Source organism: Kogia breviceps, chromosome 1, assembly GCF_026419965.1.
Source record: "Kogia breviceps isolate mKogBre1 chromosome 1, mKogBre1 haplotype 1, whole genome shotgun sequence".
Taxonomy (NCBI): Eukaryota; Metazoa; Chordata; class Mammalia; order Artiodactyla; family Physeteridae; genus Kogia; species Kogia breviceps.
Genome location: NC_081310.1, coordinates 590,673 through 604,811, shown reverse-complemented (window position 1 = coordinate 604,811; position 14,139 = coordinate 590,673). Strand labels below are relative to the sequence as shown.

Here is a 14,139-nt window from a genome sequence, read left to right as displayed (position 1 = left end):
GATTTCTTCCCCATGTACGTGATTTCCTTTTCCTTCCTGAAGATGTCTTTTCATCCTTGAACTGTAACAGCTTCACTAGAATATGACACAGTGTGGAATTTTCTGCATCCAGTTTTCCTGAAACAATGTATGCTTTTGACCTGCGGATTGCATTCTTTACGGCAGAGAGCTTTCTTTTGTGTTGCGTTTTGAATTCGTCTTTTGTCTCATGTTTGGATCCTGGCCCTCAGAGACATCAACAGCGCCCTGTTGACTCACATCCATTAGTTTCTAGCTGTTTTAGCCTTTGGCTCTCATGCTGCCAAGCTCACCATTTTAGCTCAGGCTTTTTCTCTGACACCCATTCCACTGCCAGCACCGTCTATACTGTTCCTTGTCTCAAACTTATTGACTAGTTTATTATTATCATTATTATTATTTATTTATTTTTGGCTGCGTTGGGTCTTTGTTGCTGGGCGAGGGCTTTTTCTGGTTGCGGCGAGCGGGGGCTACTCTTCGTTGCGGTGCGCGGGCTTCTCATCGCGGTGGCTTCTCGTTGCAGAGCACGGGTTCTAGGCGCGCGGGCTTCAGCAGTTGTGGCGCACGGTCTCAGTAGTTGTGGCTCGTGGGCTCTAGAGCGCAAGATCAGTAGTTGTGGTGCATGGGCTTCATTGCTGCACGGCATGTGGGATCTTCCTGGACCAGGGATCTGGGAACCAGTTGGGGTCTGGTCGTTGAGCCCACCTGTGGCCCCTGCACTGGCAGGCGGATTCTTAACCACTGCGCCACCCGGGAAGCCCTACTGACTGGTTTTTTACTGATGTAGTTTTGGTTCTCAGTTCATTCCCTTACTCTACAGTGTCATTTTTGCTTTCACTTAGACATGCTGCCTTTGAAATGTTCTACCGGGTTGTTTTCCAGCAGGAGGCAGCTGTGGTCAATGTCCCGCCGCTTGTTCGTCTGTTCACATTTTCTTCTAGGCTCGGGCCTTCACCTGGCCTGGGCGTCTCTCTTCCGCCCTTCCTGCTGTATGTTTGCACAACTGCCGTGTGATTTCTCTTTCGGGCTTCTGCTGGGACAGCTGCATCACCTTGGCCCCCTCGGCTCTCCCCCAAGGCCGCAGTGTGTGGGCCAGAGCGGTGGGTAAGTGAGGGCCCGCCTGCCTGTGGGTGCCCAGGCGCGCTGGCACAGGCAGGGTGGCCCCTCGGCGGGCTCGGGTTGCGGCACGCGCGGGCGTTTGCTCCCTCCGCGCGGGAGCTCCCTCGGGCTTCGGGTCGTTCCCCCAACGCGCGGGGAGCCCGGAGCCTTCATCTTACTTCGCCTTCCCCTCTTCCCGGGGAGCCAGCAGCGGGGAGGGGAGAGGACATCCACAGCCGCCTCTCTTCAGACTTGGGGGCTGCAGGGAGAATTCTCAGGATCTTGTTTTCGCACCAGCTCAGTTTCACGGTCTTCGCTGTTTGTTTACGCTGTGCCTCTGCCCTGGCTCTGCTGCTACTCAGTGTTTGGGGTGGGGCGGGGGCCCGTTTCTGCCATTTTTGCTCGTCTCTCTAGGAATCGGGAGAAGAGTATTCTGTCGCTTACTTGCAACTCGCTCTTGACCTTGCAAGTCCCCCAGACTGACCTCGGGCCTCTCTCCCAACGTGTGCTCCGGCCAAGCCCTCACCCCCGGCCCCGGCCGCCTCTGTCCTCATGTCGCCTCCACCCGGTGCGCCCTACCCCCGCGTGTCCGCGTCCCCCACCCTGTGGTCCTGCACCCGGCCCCTGCCTCCAAGAAGCCTTCCTCGGTGTCCCTGGCCTCACCCGTCTCCATCTCCAAGCTGGCCCGCAGCTCCCTCGGGCTGTAGCAGAAAGCTCACCTTTAAAGACACGCCGTCTGCAGTGGTTTGCTGCCGGCTCCCACAAGCGCATCCGGCCGCTGACCCGGGCGGCTGGGTCCCGTAGAAGAAGCCCCAACCGGGGCCCCGACACTGGGCCTCTCCCCTCGAGCCCGCTGGGAGCCTGGTGGGAGCCTGCTTCGCCTGGGCCTGGGGAATGCCTCTGGTTTTTTCCTTCGATAGGAAGTCTGAACGGTGTAGCCCCTGGCCGCTCCAGCCTTGGAGATTGTGGCTTCCGAAGTCCATCTTGGCCTGTCGCTTTGTCCCTGGAGACGAAGGCTGACCCGCCGGGGTCACCCACCGTCCACGCCTCCTCCGCAAGCGCGTCTGCTTCCCCGCCCCAGCCCGGTGCTGCGCGCACCTGCCCTGACCCGGCTCTCCTCCCACACAGGCATCTCCATAACAACCACATCCAGCATCTGGGGACCCACAGCTTCGAGGGGCTGCACAACCTGGAGACTCTGTGAGTGCCGGGTGGGGGGGGTCTGTCCTGCTGGCGACGGGGGTCCTGGCGTGGGCTGGCGGAGGGGAGGCGGCAGGACTGGGGTGCTGGGACGTGGCCTTTCTCTGGAGTGTTGCTCCCAGTGGGTTCCATCCTCCAGGGCGTGGGCTGTGCCTCCTGGGGGTTCAGGGTGGCCCTGCCCGCAGAGAGGCCAAAACAATGAGATCTTAGACAGAAACGGAATTGTGAGGAGAATGAGGATATTAAGCCTGGAAGTGGAAGGCTTGGGTGGGGCGGGGCTGGCTTGGCAGCAGCGACCCCCAGGCCCCCCCACACACACCGTGGGAGAGCGGCTGCTGGCGGAGAGAGGGTCTACGGCTGCTCTCACTATCTGAAAGCCTGGCAGGAGGCGCCCGTTCGGCGCCCAAGCTGTGGACTCTGGAAAAGCCACGTTATTCACCCATCATCATCCTGGAATTCAGCTGCGGTCAGAAGGCACCCAAGCCCTCAGCACCTCCTCTGCGGTCCCGCGGCCCCCTCAGAGCGGGCTGGACAGCCCCCCCGGGAGCCAACAGCCGGCCCCCGGGAAGGGGAGGGGCTGCACCTTCGCCGCTGCTGCAGGCCTGGGAGGGCACGGGGCAGAGCGGGACCCCAGGCCAGCGAGGGTGAGCCCCCCACTCACTTCACGGTGCCGCCCCCCAACACACGAGGTGTCATTCCTGACAGAGGAGAAAATGTGGGAGGCAGGACGCTGTGACCTGAGGAGGGGGGCCGGGCTGTCTGCCTTTGTGGCCACAGAGGGAAGTGGACGGGAGGTGGGGACCAGAGCTCGGGGCTGTCCTGGGCTCTCTGGACGGGGCGCAGCTCTTCTGGCCTCTCCGCCTTCAAGCTGATGCCCGGCGGGCCGGGGAGCCCCAGCCTGGGGTCAGGCAAGCTGGGCGTCTCCTTGCCACTGCGCGTGGCTTGGGCTGCGTGCCCTCCCGCCCCCCGCCAGCTGTCACAGGCGGCCGGACAGTTAAACGGGACAGTCTAGGCCGCTCGCTCACATGCTGGGCGATGGACGTCCGGGGAGCTGGCGGGGCCCCCGGGAGTCACCCTCCGTGGGGCCAGAGCAGACCCGGGGCGTTAACTGAGAAAACCCACCAGAGTCCCCAGCCAGTGCCCAGTCTCTGTGCCACATGTGACCTGTGCAAGCCTGCCGTGTGCTGGGTGCCTGGGGCCCCGGATGTAGGGGTGGCCAGCACCCCCTCGAGGCCTGGGCCACAGCCGCCCTCCCTGGGGGATACAGAGCGCTGGGGCAGGTTTGGAGCTGCCTGGCGCCCAGAGAGCAGCAGGGAGGCCAGTGCGGCTGCCCCGGGGCCGGGTGGGGCTGTCAGCTCTGCCGGGAAGTCGGCTGGGGAGGGGACACACGCTGGGTGTGGGTTGGCACCTCTAAAAAGCCGATTAGTGCTGTTTCTTCATGGTCAGGGTGCGCTGCTTGATTCTTTCTCCGCGGGCCCTGGGTGGCAGCGCAGGGCGTTGGGCTCGGCTGGCACTGGCTGAGCTTCAGAGCCGGTGCCGCTGGCGCCCACTCGCCTTTCACCCGCGGCAGTGCTTGGCTCACTGCACAAAGCCCAGGGCCTGCGTCCACTGTACAGACGGGAAGGCCAAGGCTGAGAGGCCTGCACCGCGGGGGGCAAAGCCTGCAGCCCGGCTGGTCTTCCCAGCACGGGACCCAGTCTGCAACTCCCCACCCTCGGTGACGCTGGATTAAAGGAGAGCCCCGTGCAGAGCTCTGAGGTGGCACCCCATAGGGGCTGGCCGCGCCCCACCCCCTCCTTCTCCGGGGCCTTGATCTCAGCACCCTCCCGCCCAACCCCTGAGGGCTGAGTTCTCCCAACTTTTGATCTCCCAGTAAAAAGAGGGAGAGGGCACTCTTATCCTCGATCGCCCGGAGCTCGGAGCTCGCTGGGGGGGCCGGAGGGGCAGCCAGATGCAGATGGGGGAGTGGCTGGGAGAACGAAAGCGGGAAGGATGGGTGGTTAGACCTCGAATTGTTGCATGATTGGCGTGCGCTGCGGCCCCGCGGTTCCCCCGGAGCTTTTGTGTGCGCGTCTCTCTGGAAGGGCAAGTCTCCCTGGGCGGCATCTCTGCACTTAGACCCTTCTCATCAAACCCTCCTGCCCGAGCTGTGGTTTGGCTCCGTCTGTGGGTGCCTGACCCTTCCACCTGGGGAGGAGGGGCCAGGTGCAGGCAGGCGCGCGCGCACACACACGCACGCACACACACACGAGTCACGCAGGGCCCCAGCATAGCATGGGGACACCCATGTCCACGCGGCTTCTGTTGTGACCTCTGCTCTGAAGGCTAGGCTGCCTGGGTCCCACCCCCGGTTCTACACGTGCCAGCTGGGTCAGCCAGAGCCAGAGCGGGAGGCTTCACCCCCTCATCTGCACGAGGAGTAACTGAGGTAAACATGCACCAGGCGTAGCTCTTTTACTCGCAAACAGCCCGCACACCCAGGTGATCAGGGCAGGGGCGGGGCCGGGGCTCGGGCTGCCATCCCGCCCTCCCGCTGAGCAGAACAAAACAGGCTCCTGGCGGTGGGTGGGTGAAGGCCGCCTGCGCTCCCGGGGACGCTGTTCCCCCCACGCTCCCCTCACCAGTTCAGGCCCCGCAGGAAAGTCCAGCTGGAGGCAGACAGGACAGGCTCTATCCTGTACCCACACCGCCTTTCTGCTCCCACAATGAGGATGCCCGGCCCCTGCGGGAAATTCGGACTCAGAGGTGGGCCAGCGCCCTGCCTGCCAAGTACTGTTTCCTCCACTTTCCAGATGAGACCAAATCCAGAGATTTGGGGTGAGATGGCCCAGTTTCTAGAGTTTGTAAGTGATGGTGGAACGCAAGCCTCTGGCCTCCTGATACATCGCTCCATTTAGTGCCAGCTGCTTTGAACTCACACCAATTACAGGACTTGCCAGTTACCTGGGCTGAGAAGTAAGAGAAAGCGTGACCCAGAGCAAGCCTGGGAAGCTTCTCGGGGATCCAAACCAGGCACCCCGGGACCCTGAGGTCAGTGTTGGGAAGTCACGCTTGGAGACCACGGGATGCTGTTCAGAAGCGTCACGGATGGTCCTGGGAGACCCAGCTGCAAAAAGAAAAGAAAAGGCCCAACAAACACAATTACAACCTGAGCGCCGCCCCGCACCGGCCCCCCAGATCTGGGGATTTGGTGTTTGCGACTCAGCTAGAGGGAGGGGCTGGGCCAGGAGGGGTCCGGGGACAACAGTGCCTTACCTCCCTGGGGCCTGGGTGATGGCTTCTGGGCCGCCTTACAACCTCGTTAAACACATCAGACTGACTGAGCCACCAGGCTGGCTGGACCTCCCCGCTTCAGAGGGGAGCCTGGGACCCCGGCAGCGACAGACACCTCCGGGTTATGCCTCCCTCTCTAGATCAGGACCAGCACGCGGCAGAGGTCTGGAAGGACTGCGGGGCAGGACGGGGATTAGAAGGTTCTGCCTTATGGTCCGAAACTGCGCGTTCCGTGTGAAACCTCCTCTGGTGCCGACGCCCCAGGGATCTGCTTCTGGAGAACATTTCTACTTCACCAGCAGCCAAGGCTGCAGCGTGTCCCTCGGTCTCCGCCCACTGAAACCCCCCGGGCCAACAGATGCTGCTCTCAACCCACTTGGACTGGGTCCTGAAAGCATCCAGCTGCCTCCCAGTCCTGGGCCCGATGCTCAGCTTTAGGCCAGGGATGGACAGCCGGGCAGCTTTCCACGGAGGTCCTTCCAGGGACTGGACTTGAGTTGCTGGACCTGGATTCAGACCCCGGCTCTGCCGCAGGCGTGTGACACGTGCAAGTCACCTGAGCTCTCAGGAGCCTCCGTTTCCACACGTGGAAAGTGGGGGAGATATTTTACAATTCGTGTAGTGAAATTCACAGCCCTGGAGCCCTGTGGGTGCTTACTCTATGTTGGCTTCTCCAGCCTGTCGCCCCATTTAGTGATGGACAGACAGCGATGTGCCTTTCCTGCCCTTAATTAACGTCCTTCCCCTTCCTCCCTCTCTCCCTCGTTCCCTTCTTTTCCACAGCGCTGTGTCAGAAGGCAGCAGGGAGAGTGGCCCGCGGTGTCATCTCACGGCGGCCCGAGTGTGATCACCTCCCCTGCAGAGTGGACGGGGATTCCCGGTCAGCCAGGGCACAGCCACTGTATTAGTTTCCTGTGGCTGCCATGACACATTACCACAGACTTCGTGGCTTTAAGAAAACAAAACAAAACAGAACAGAAATGTGTTCTCCCATGAATCTCCAGAGGCCGGGAGTCCAGAGCTAAGGTGCGGGAGGGGTTGGTTCCTTCTCAGTGTCTGTGGTGGAATCTGCCTGGTGCCCCTCTTACCGTCTGGTGGCTGCCGAGGTCCCTGGTGTCCCTGGGCTGGTCAGTCCTCCCTCCAGTCTCTGCCTCTGCTTCACACGGCCTCTCCGAACATCCTCTTATAAAGACCTTGCCGCCCCTGGCTCCGCGGCCCACTCCAGTAAACCGACCATCTTGAGAAGGTCCTCAACTTAATTACATCTGCAAAGACCCTTTTTCCAGGGCTTCCCTGGTGGCGCAGTGGTTGAGGGTCCGCCTGCTAATGCAGGGGACACAGGTTCGTGCCCCGGTCTGGGAAGATCCCACACGCCGCGGAACAGCTGGGCCCGGGAGCCATGGCCGCTGAGCCTGCGCGTCCGGAGCCTGTGCTCCGCAACGGGAGAGGCCACAACAGTGAGAGGCCCGCGCACTGCGATGAAGAGTGGCCCCCGCTCGCCGCAGCTAGAGAGAGCCCTCGCACAGAGACGAAGATCCAACAGCGCCATCAATAGATAGATAGATCAAGCAAGCAAGCAAGCATTAAAAAAAACTACCCACTGTGTGAATTCTTGTATATGAAGTTCTGTAACAGGCAGAACTAATCTGTAGCAATAGAAACCAGAAGAGTGGAAAGCGGCAAGAGGCGCGATGGAGGTGTTCTGTGTATTGACGGGCATGGTGGACATACAGTTGGGTTTGTCAAAAGAAAACCAAAAACCAAAAAAAAACAACCCCCTTTTTCCAAACGGGCTCGCGTTCATAGATTCCTGGGGTCAGGACTTGGACGTGTCTGTTTGGGGCTGCAGGTCAAGCCTCTCCAGCTGCCTGCTGGCCGGCGCCCAGGGTTTCCTGCCTCTGGCCCGACGTCAGCCCGTGAGGCCCGCGGGCACTTGAGACCAACCTGGTAGGAGTTGAACTCTTTCCTCGCCAGTTTTTAATCATCTTACATTTGTGGGCTTATTAACGGCAAATTAGTGGGGGTTTGTGGCTTATAGAAGAACTTATTATTCCATATAGACCTTTTTTTTCCTGGCTTTTCCCGCAGAACCACTAATGACTTCTAACAGGCAGAAAACTGAGCTCGGGATGGGTCTGCTCTGCGTCCTAACCGGGACGGCTGTTACCGTCCCCAGCAGGGCAGACCCTCCTGCCACCTCGCTCTGGGCAGTCAGGCCACCGTGCTTATCACTGCTCGCCGCTGGCTCGGAGGGTCCTGCTCCCGCAGCCCCCGGGCCAGCTGGTCTGCAATGCGGGTGGAGGGCCTGGAACCACTGGGCGGCAGGAGTTGAGGCCGCCACCCTCCTCCTCTTGTTGCTTTAGTTCACCGGCTCCGTGAGTATTACTGGGTGTCCGGTATGTGCCAGGCCCCCACTGTGGGCTCCGGGGGGAACCCTTAGAGCAAGAAAGATGAAGCCCTCATCACAGAGACTACGCGGCTCTAGGCCGGGAGTCCCGAGCGCCTCTTAACTTGCCACTAATTCCGGCGTGTCTGCCCCCAGCACCCTAACTCCTGACCCCGGCGACCCCAAGCCTCGGCTCCCCCTCTGCGTCCTCTGCGGGCCCCACTCTCCTCCGTCCCGTGGATTTGCCGGTGCCTCCAGCACGGAGGTCACGGCTCCTGCGCTCCAGACTTACAAGTCCACAGGCCTTCCTGACATGCTCACTTGGATGCTGACTGACGTTCCAGCAGCGTCGCCCACGGACCCCCACCGGAAGTCTCCCCACCCCCACCGGAAGTCTCCCCAGCTCTGCGGAGGCAGCTTTCCGGACCTTGCGTGACGCAACTGCTCTCCTGTCACGTCCCGCATCCGAGCTCCGTCTTCTGAGCGCTTGATGCCCGCCCCAGGCCGCCCGAGTCTGTCCCCTGGTTGTTGCCGTGGTCTCGTCCTTGTCACTCTGCAGTCTGCGTCCCACGCCACGGCCACAGGGACTTGAAACACAAATCCGACCCCAGACGCTCGGCGTCTCCCCGTCCGACTGTGGCCTCGGGTGACGAGCCCCTGCTCCCCCTGGCCTCGCCCTTGCCCGGCTCAGCTCCACCACAGTGCGCCCTTGACAGCGCCGGGTATGTCCCGCCTCCCAGCCCCTGCCCTGGCTGCCTCCTGTGTCTGGAATGTTCCTTCCACAGTGATCTGCCTCCTGCAAGACTTTGCTCGGACGTCACCTCTCTAGTGAGGTCCTCCTCCCCCACCACCACTTTGCAGCTTCTTTCCGGCGTTCCCCTTTTCCTGTTCGGCTCTCTCTCGTCTTCGGCATTCGTTGATTGACGTCATCCGTGGTCTGTCCCCCGCTCTGGCCGCTCTTGTACCTGCAGCGCCTGGCACGGTTCCTGGCCCAGGGAGGGCGCTTGGCAGGTATTTGTTGAACCGACGAATGGGCTTGTGGCCCCTGGAAAACCCATCTCTCTGAGCTTCAGCTTCTCCCTCGGAGCTGTGGGAGCGACGGAGCGTCTCATCCACAAGGTCCTTCCCAGGCCTGGCCGCCCGCACCCAGACCTCTCGCCGAACCAGACTTGAATACCCACAGCCCAGGAGGTAGCCCAGGTGCCCCAAGCTCTCTAACTTGGAGGAACGCCCACGGGGGTGGCCCCTCATCCCTGCCTGACGCGAGGTCCCCTTCCCACAAGCCCTGTGGTCTGGAGCTCGGGGCCCCGCCCTTAGGCCAGCTGCGTCCTGCTGAGACCGGGAGCGCCTCCGAGCCTTCCGCTGTCCTGCATGGGTGGGCCCAGCGTCCGGGCTGTCCGGCGGAGGCGGCGCCGCCCACGGGGACCCACCCAGTGCTACAGGACCCGGCCCTGCTCCGAGTATCATGTCTTAGAGGGACAGGCGTTTCTGGGGAGGGTGGTGAGAATGTGAAATGTCTACAAACCTCAACCCAAAGAACTCGGGAGGACCGGAGGTGGAGCGTGACTTAGGTTACGCACGGGTGGTCGTCTGGCGGATGGGGTGGGGGCCAAGGGAGAAGCGAAGGGGGTGCTCTAGCCCAGGATGAGGACGGCAGCTTCATCCTCGGCAGCCCGATCGAGGCAGAGGCGGAGCCCTGGCCGCCGGGACCCCAGGGATGGTCCCGGGCGGGTTGGACTTTCCCTCTCACTCCCCTCCCAGTCCAGGGTTCTGGGATCCCCGGCGCTTCCTGAGGGCATAGGCAGCATGTAGTCTCAGTGTCAGAACCAAGAGCTGCACTAAAGTCCGCCACGCTGCTGCAGCAGGGACACTCTGGGGTTCCTGTCCAGCAGAGAAGAGGGTGTGGGTGGAGGGAGGGGAAGGAGGGCCCGCGCGTCTCTCCAAAGAAACCGAGGACCGTTTTACTAATCGCCGCATTTGTTAACGGGTGGCCCGGTCGGCAGGCTGTTGGGACAGTACAGCGGTGCTCTCAGGCGGGAGGTTTGGTCGGCTCCCGGCTCAGCAGGACGTCGGCCCCGCGTGTGTGCGGTCGGACGTGGGGCCCGGGCTCCGCGGTTAGGACTCGCGGTGTGCTCACCGCGCTTAGCCGCCTGCCCTGCCAGCCGTGGTAGGTAAAAGTGGCTCCGAGTGTCTGGCCTCTGTGTTTCGCGTGGGAGCTGGGCCCCCACGTTCCTCCACGTGCCTTTACCTGTGATCTGGTGATAAACACAGACGTCAGCCTTGAGGATAAAAGTGTAGGTGGAAACCCGATTAATGATGTTCATCTTTCTCAACGGCTGTGGAAAGTAGAGACCAACTCGTGTGCGCGCGCGGTCTGTTCTGGAGCCTCGTGTCCGGGAAAAGGAGGAGGGGGAGAGTGGCATTATGGGAGCACCCCCGCCCGTGCGGCTCTGGGCCAGGTGAACGGGGCGCCTTGTGCGGTGGGCGGCCCTGAGTTACAGGTGAGGAAGCAAACAGCGAAGCTCAGTGCCTGGTCCGGGGTGACGCTGCCGGTCCCGGGCGGCAGGGGCTCTTCCGCTCATCCAAAGCACAAAACTCACAGGAGGCCCCAGCCTCCAGCTCGGGGTCACCTGCCCTGACCGCCTGTGAGCGTCCGGGGAAACCCGCCTCCCCCTCCAGTCCCCCCCTCGCCCAGTCTCCCCAAAACCTTGCCCTTGGCCCTGCTACCTGGAGCCCGGCGGGACTCGCTCAGCGTAGCACGGAGCCCACGTTAGCCCGGGGGCCCGCAGCCCTGGCGTCAGGGCCTGGCTCTGGCGGGCAGAGATCTGCCACTTCTCTCCGAGCCTCGCTTTCCTGATCAGTAGAGCCTGCCAGCTCCGTGCTCGGGACACACCACGAGGCTCCCGGGGTTCCCGGGAGGGGCTGTTCCTCACAGCCCGAGGCGAGCAGAAACCGGGGCTGCGGGGCCTGGAGCATCACGGGCCGGGTCGGTCCTGTCGGTCCTGGCTGGATGTGGCTGGGGCAGCTGGGCAGACGACGACGGGGGGAGGGGGAGCCTCAGGCAACGCGCTTCCAGAGCCGGTTCTGGCTGGAGCCGGGAATGGGTTCCCTTTACCATCAGCCTTTCCCCGCCGCAGACAGAACGATTCACTCTTCCTGGGCTTCTGGCTGATTGTGGATCATTGAATATAATAGACTCTACAGCCACGGACGAGTTTTCCAGCTGAAGTTTAGAGCATCGTAAACCACCTGCGACAGGAGAATGAGACCCGCGCCCGGGAGGCCTTCCCTGCCCTCCCCAGGAGGCTGCAGGTCGGAGCCCGACCCGAGGGCCGAGCCGCAGCCCCACGTGGCGAGCCGCGGGGGGCTCGGACCATCACCCTGGCGGTGGGCCTTCCTGCACGCGGCCGGTGCCTGGGCTTTTGGGGGGAATCCACAAGGGAATCCGTTTGCTTCCTGCTGCCGACAGGCCTCCCGTCTCACGTGGGAGACAGCACGCACCCGGGCCGCCCCGTGCTGCACGCCAACACCCGGGGCCACGATCCTGGCGGTTCCTTTCCTAGGTCCGTGGTCCGGGGATGGCCTCCCTCTGTGCCTCGGTTGATCTCCGGCAGAAGGGGGGTGATCACAGTGCCTGCCTCAAAGGGCTGGCGTGGGGATGGGATGGATTGCGATAGTGAGTCGCCCAGAGCCGTGACTGACGCCGTGGTTACTCTCATCGCCGTCGTCGTCGTAGCCACCGCCAGCGTCGTCACCCGTCCCGCCCTGACCGTGTTTCTGGAGAAAACGCCGGGAGGGTTCGGGAAGAGTGAGTAAGTCGCTCTGACTGCAGGGACCGGGTTGGATTCAAAGGATGACTCGGGCTTTGACAGCTGAGGATGTGGGGAGAGGGCCTCGGGCTGAGGGCAGGAGCGCCACGGCTGAGCACAGGAGGGGGTGAGGCTCCGCGCGGTGAGACGGCAGGCAGAGCTGAACGATTGCTCAAGGCGCTGGAGCCCAGGAAGGCACCCGATCGCCGTTCTGTGAGTCCTGAGAAGCCTTTTCCGAGTGTTCCGAAGGGTGACAGCATCAGCTTTGCATCTCAGAAGCGTCTTTCTGGCAGGTGTGTGGTAGCTGAGTGGGGCCGTCAGACTCAGGTTCAAGGCTGGGTGTGACACCCGGTCAGTGGGATGAGATCTAAATTGCCGTCCCCAGTAGACCAAAGCATGAACCATAGCTCAGACATAATAGGAGTTTAATTCTGGATCGTGTAGCAGCCCCAGGAGGTGCTTTTCCTGGGCAGGCGGCCCTCCCCCGTGTGGCGACGCAGGGATCCGGCTCCTAGGGGTCCCGCCATCCCCAGGGCCTCATCGCGCTTGGCATCTAGCTGGCGGGAGGGTGACGAGGCCGTGGAGGGGGCAGTCTGGCTGCTTTGTAGACCCTGCTCTCGAGGTGGCAGGCGGCACTGCTGCCCGCCTTCCGAGGCAAGGACCAGTCCCCTGGCCAGGCCCGCCGCAGGGAGCCGGGAAGATGCCGCACCTGGCTGTGCCCCGTTACAGAGAACCGCGCTTCCGTGGTGACGGCAAGGAAGTGCTTCCTTCTGTGCTTCTGGCACCTCGGCCACTGGCCGCACGTCGTGACCAAGCAGGTGAAGTGTGGCCGGTGCAGCTGAGCTTTTAATTCTCCTCGCGCGTCATACGTTTACGCGGCTGACGGGGCTGGGGCTGTGGCACGGGCGGCGTGGCTGCAGAGAGAGAAGAGGGTGGGTTTGGGGGGACACAGTGCTCTCCGCCTTGGCCAGTTAACGGCTGGGTGTGGTCAGGAACCTTCCTTAATTCCTGTGCTCACTTCCCTCGACTGTAACAAGGGTGGGACTGGTGGGGGGAGCAGCTCCCGGCGAGGCCGCTGCGGGACGCCCGGTGCCGGAGGGGTTGTCCCGGGGGCGACCTGGAGCAGGGGCTCAGGCCGGGGAGTGCGCCGGGCCCTGCCCCTGGCCTCCCCCGCAAACGGTGCCCTTTGCTCAACCGGACTGCGTTGCTTGCTCTGCTGCAAAGCCCACCCGCCGCCTACCGCAGACCGTGCTCTCGGCCCTGATGTCCCTCCCGCTGCAGCTGGTGCACGGGCCGCGTCCCCGTGGAGCGCTGTCTCTCAGCCACGTGCATCTCCGTCTCCACAGGCCCCGGTGTTGGGTTCCCGGGACCCGCCATCCCGCACAGCCTCTCGTCCTGCCGTCCAGACTCCCCCAGCCGTCTCTTCACCTCCTGCTCCACCCGGCGGAATTCTCTCTGTGTGTGTGTGTGTGTGTGTATGTGGGCCAGCAACAAACCCCCGTCGCCCTGAACTGAATCCCTCAGGGCCAGAGAGGGTTGCGGGGATGTTCTTGGGCCGTTAGACCAGAGGTGACATAGAGGTGACATCTACGTGGCCGGGAGGAAGCAGGGCGTGGCAGTTACCCTTGAATCTGTGTAGACATCCAGGTGGAAAAAAATCAGGCTACCTCTTTGGCATGTGGTTTGCAGAATTCTTTTTGACATTTGCACCATTTTTATTCTCCCACATTTTTCTACAAAAACAGCCTTTCAGTTCACATGCCGTGTACCGCCCGTCTTCCCCTGCTGTCTGTCAGGCCGTTCCTGGTAAAGTTCCTGGCCAGAAACTGCCGAGGAGGGCTGGAGCCACTCAGTTTGGCTGCTGGCCAGGAGACCAATGAAGTATGTAAGGGTCCAACGACGGCGAGGTCCCAGGGGACCTGTCCCAGGCTCTGTGGCCCCGGGCAGCCCTGAGGGGACCGCTCAGGACCGTCTGGTGCCTCTTGACATCAACCTCGGCATCTTAAGGCTGTCCCCGCAAATACTCCAGATTCCTGTAAGAGTCCATTAATGTTTCTCACTAATCAACTTGTCTAGACCTTAGACTGACTCACTTACCCAGACAACAGCGTTCGTTAAGCGGCTGCTCTGGGCCAGGACCCTTGTGGGGTTTCAATTAGAGAACAGCAAAGGTTCTATTTTCAAGGAACTTTCGTTCCAGTTTGGTGGGAAGAAAATAAACAGGTACCTGTTCGACGTCAACACGTTCTATGAGGAAAAGAAAGCAGGGCGTCTCGTCGTCACTGCCGCATAACAATCACCTTAAAGCTCAGTGGTTTAAAACAACCTTTGTGGTTTCTCGTGAACCTGTGTGCT

The 14,139-nt window shown here is 62.0% G+C and overlaps 1 protein-coding gene across 1 annotated transcript in view; it reads left to right on the top strand.

The window, feature by feature from the left end:
• LGR6 (leucine rich repeat containing G protein-coupled receptor 6) overlaps nucleotides 1-14,139 on the top strand; it is a 96,138-nt gene that overhangs the window by 62,856 nt on the left and 19,143 nt on the right. Inside the window, exon 6 of the mRNA XM_059059247.1 lies at nucleotides 2,245-2,316. Within this exon, the coding sequence (XP_058915230.1) occupies nucleotides 2,245-2,316 (72 nt within the window). The remainder of the gene's footprint in view (nucleotides 1-2,244; nucleotides 2,317-14,139) is intronic.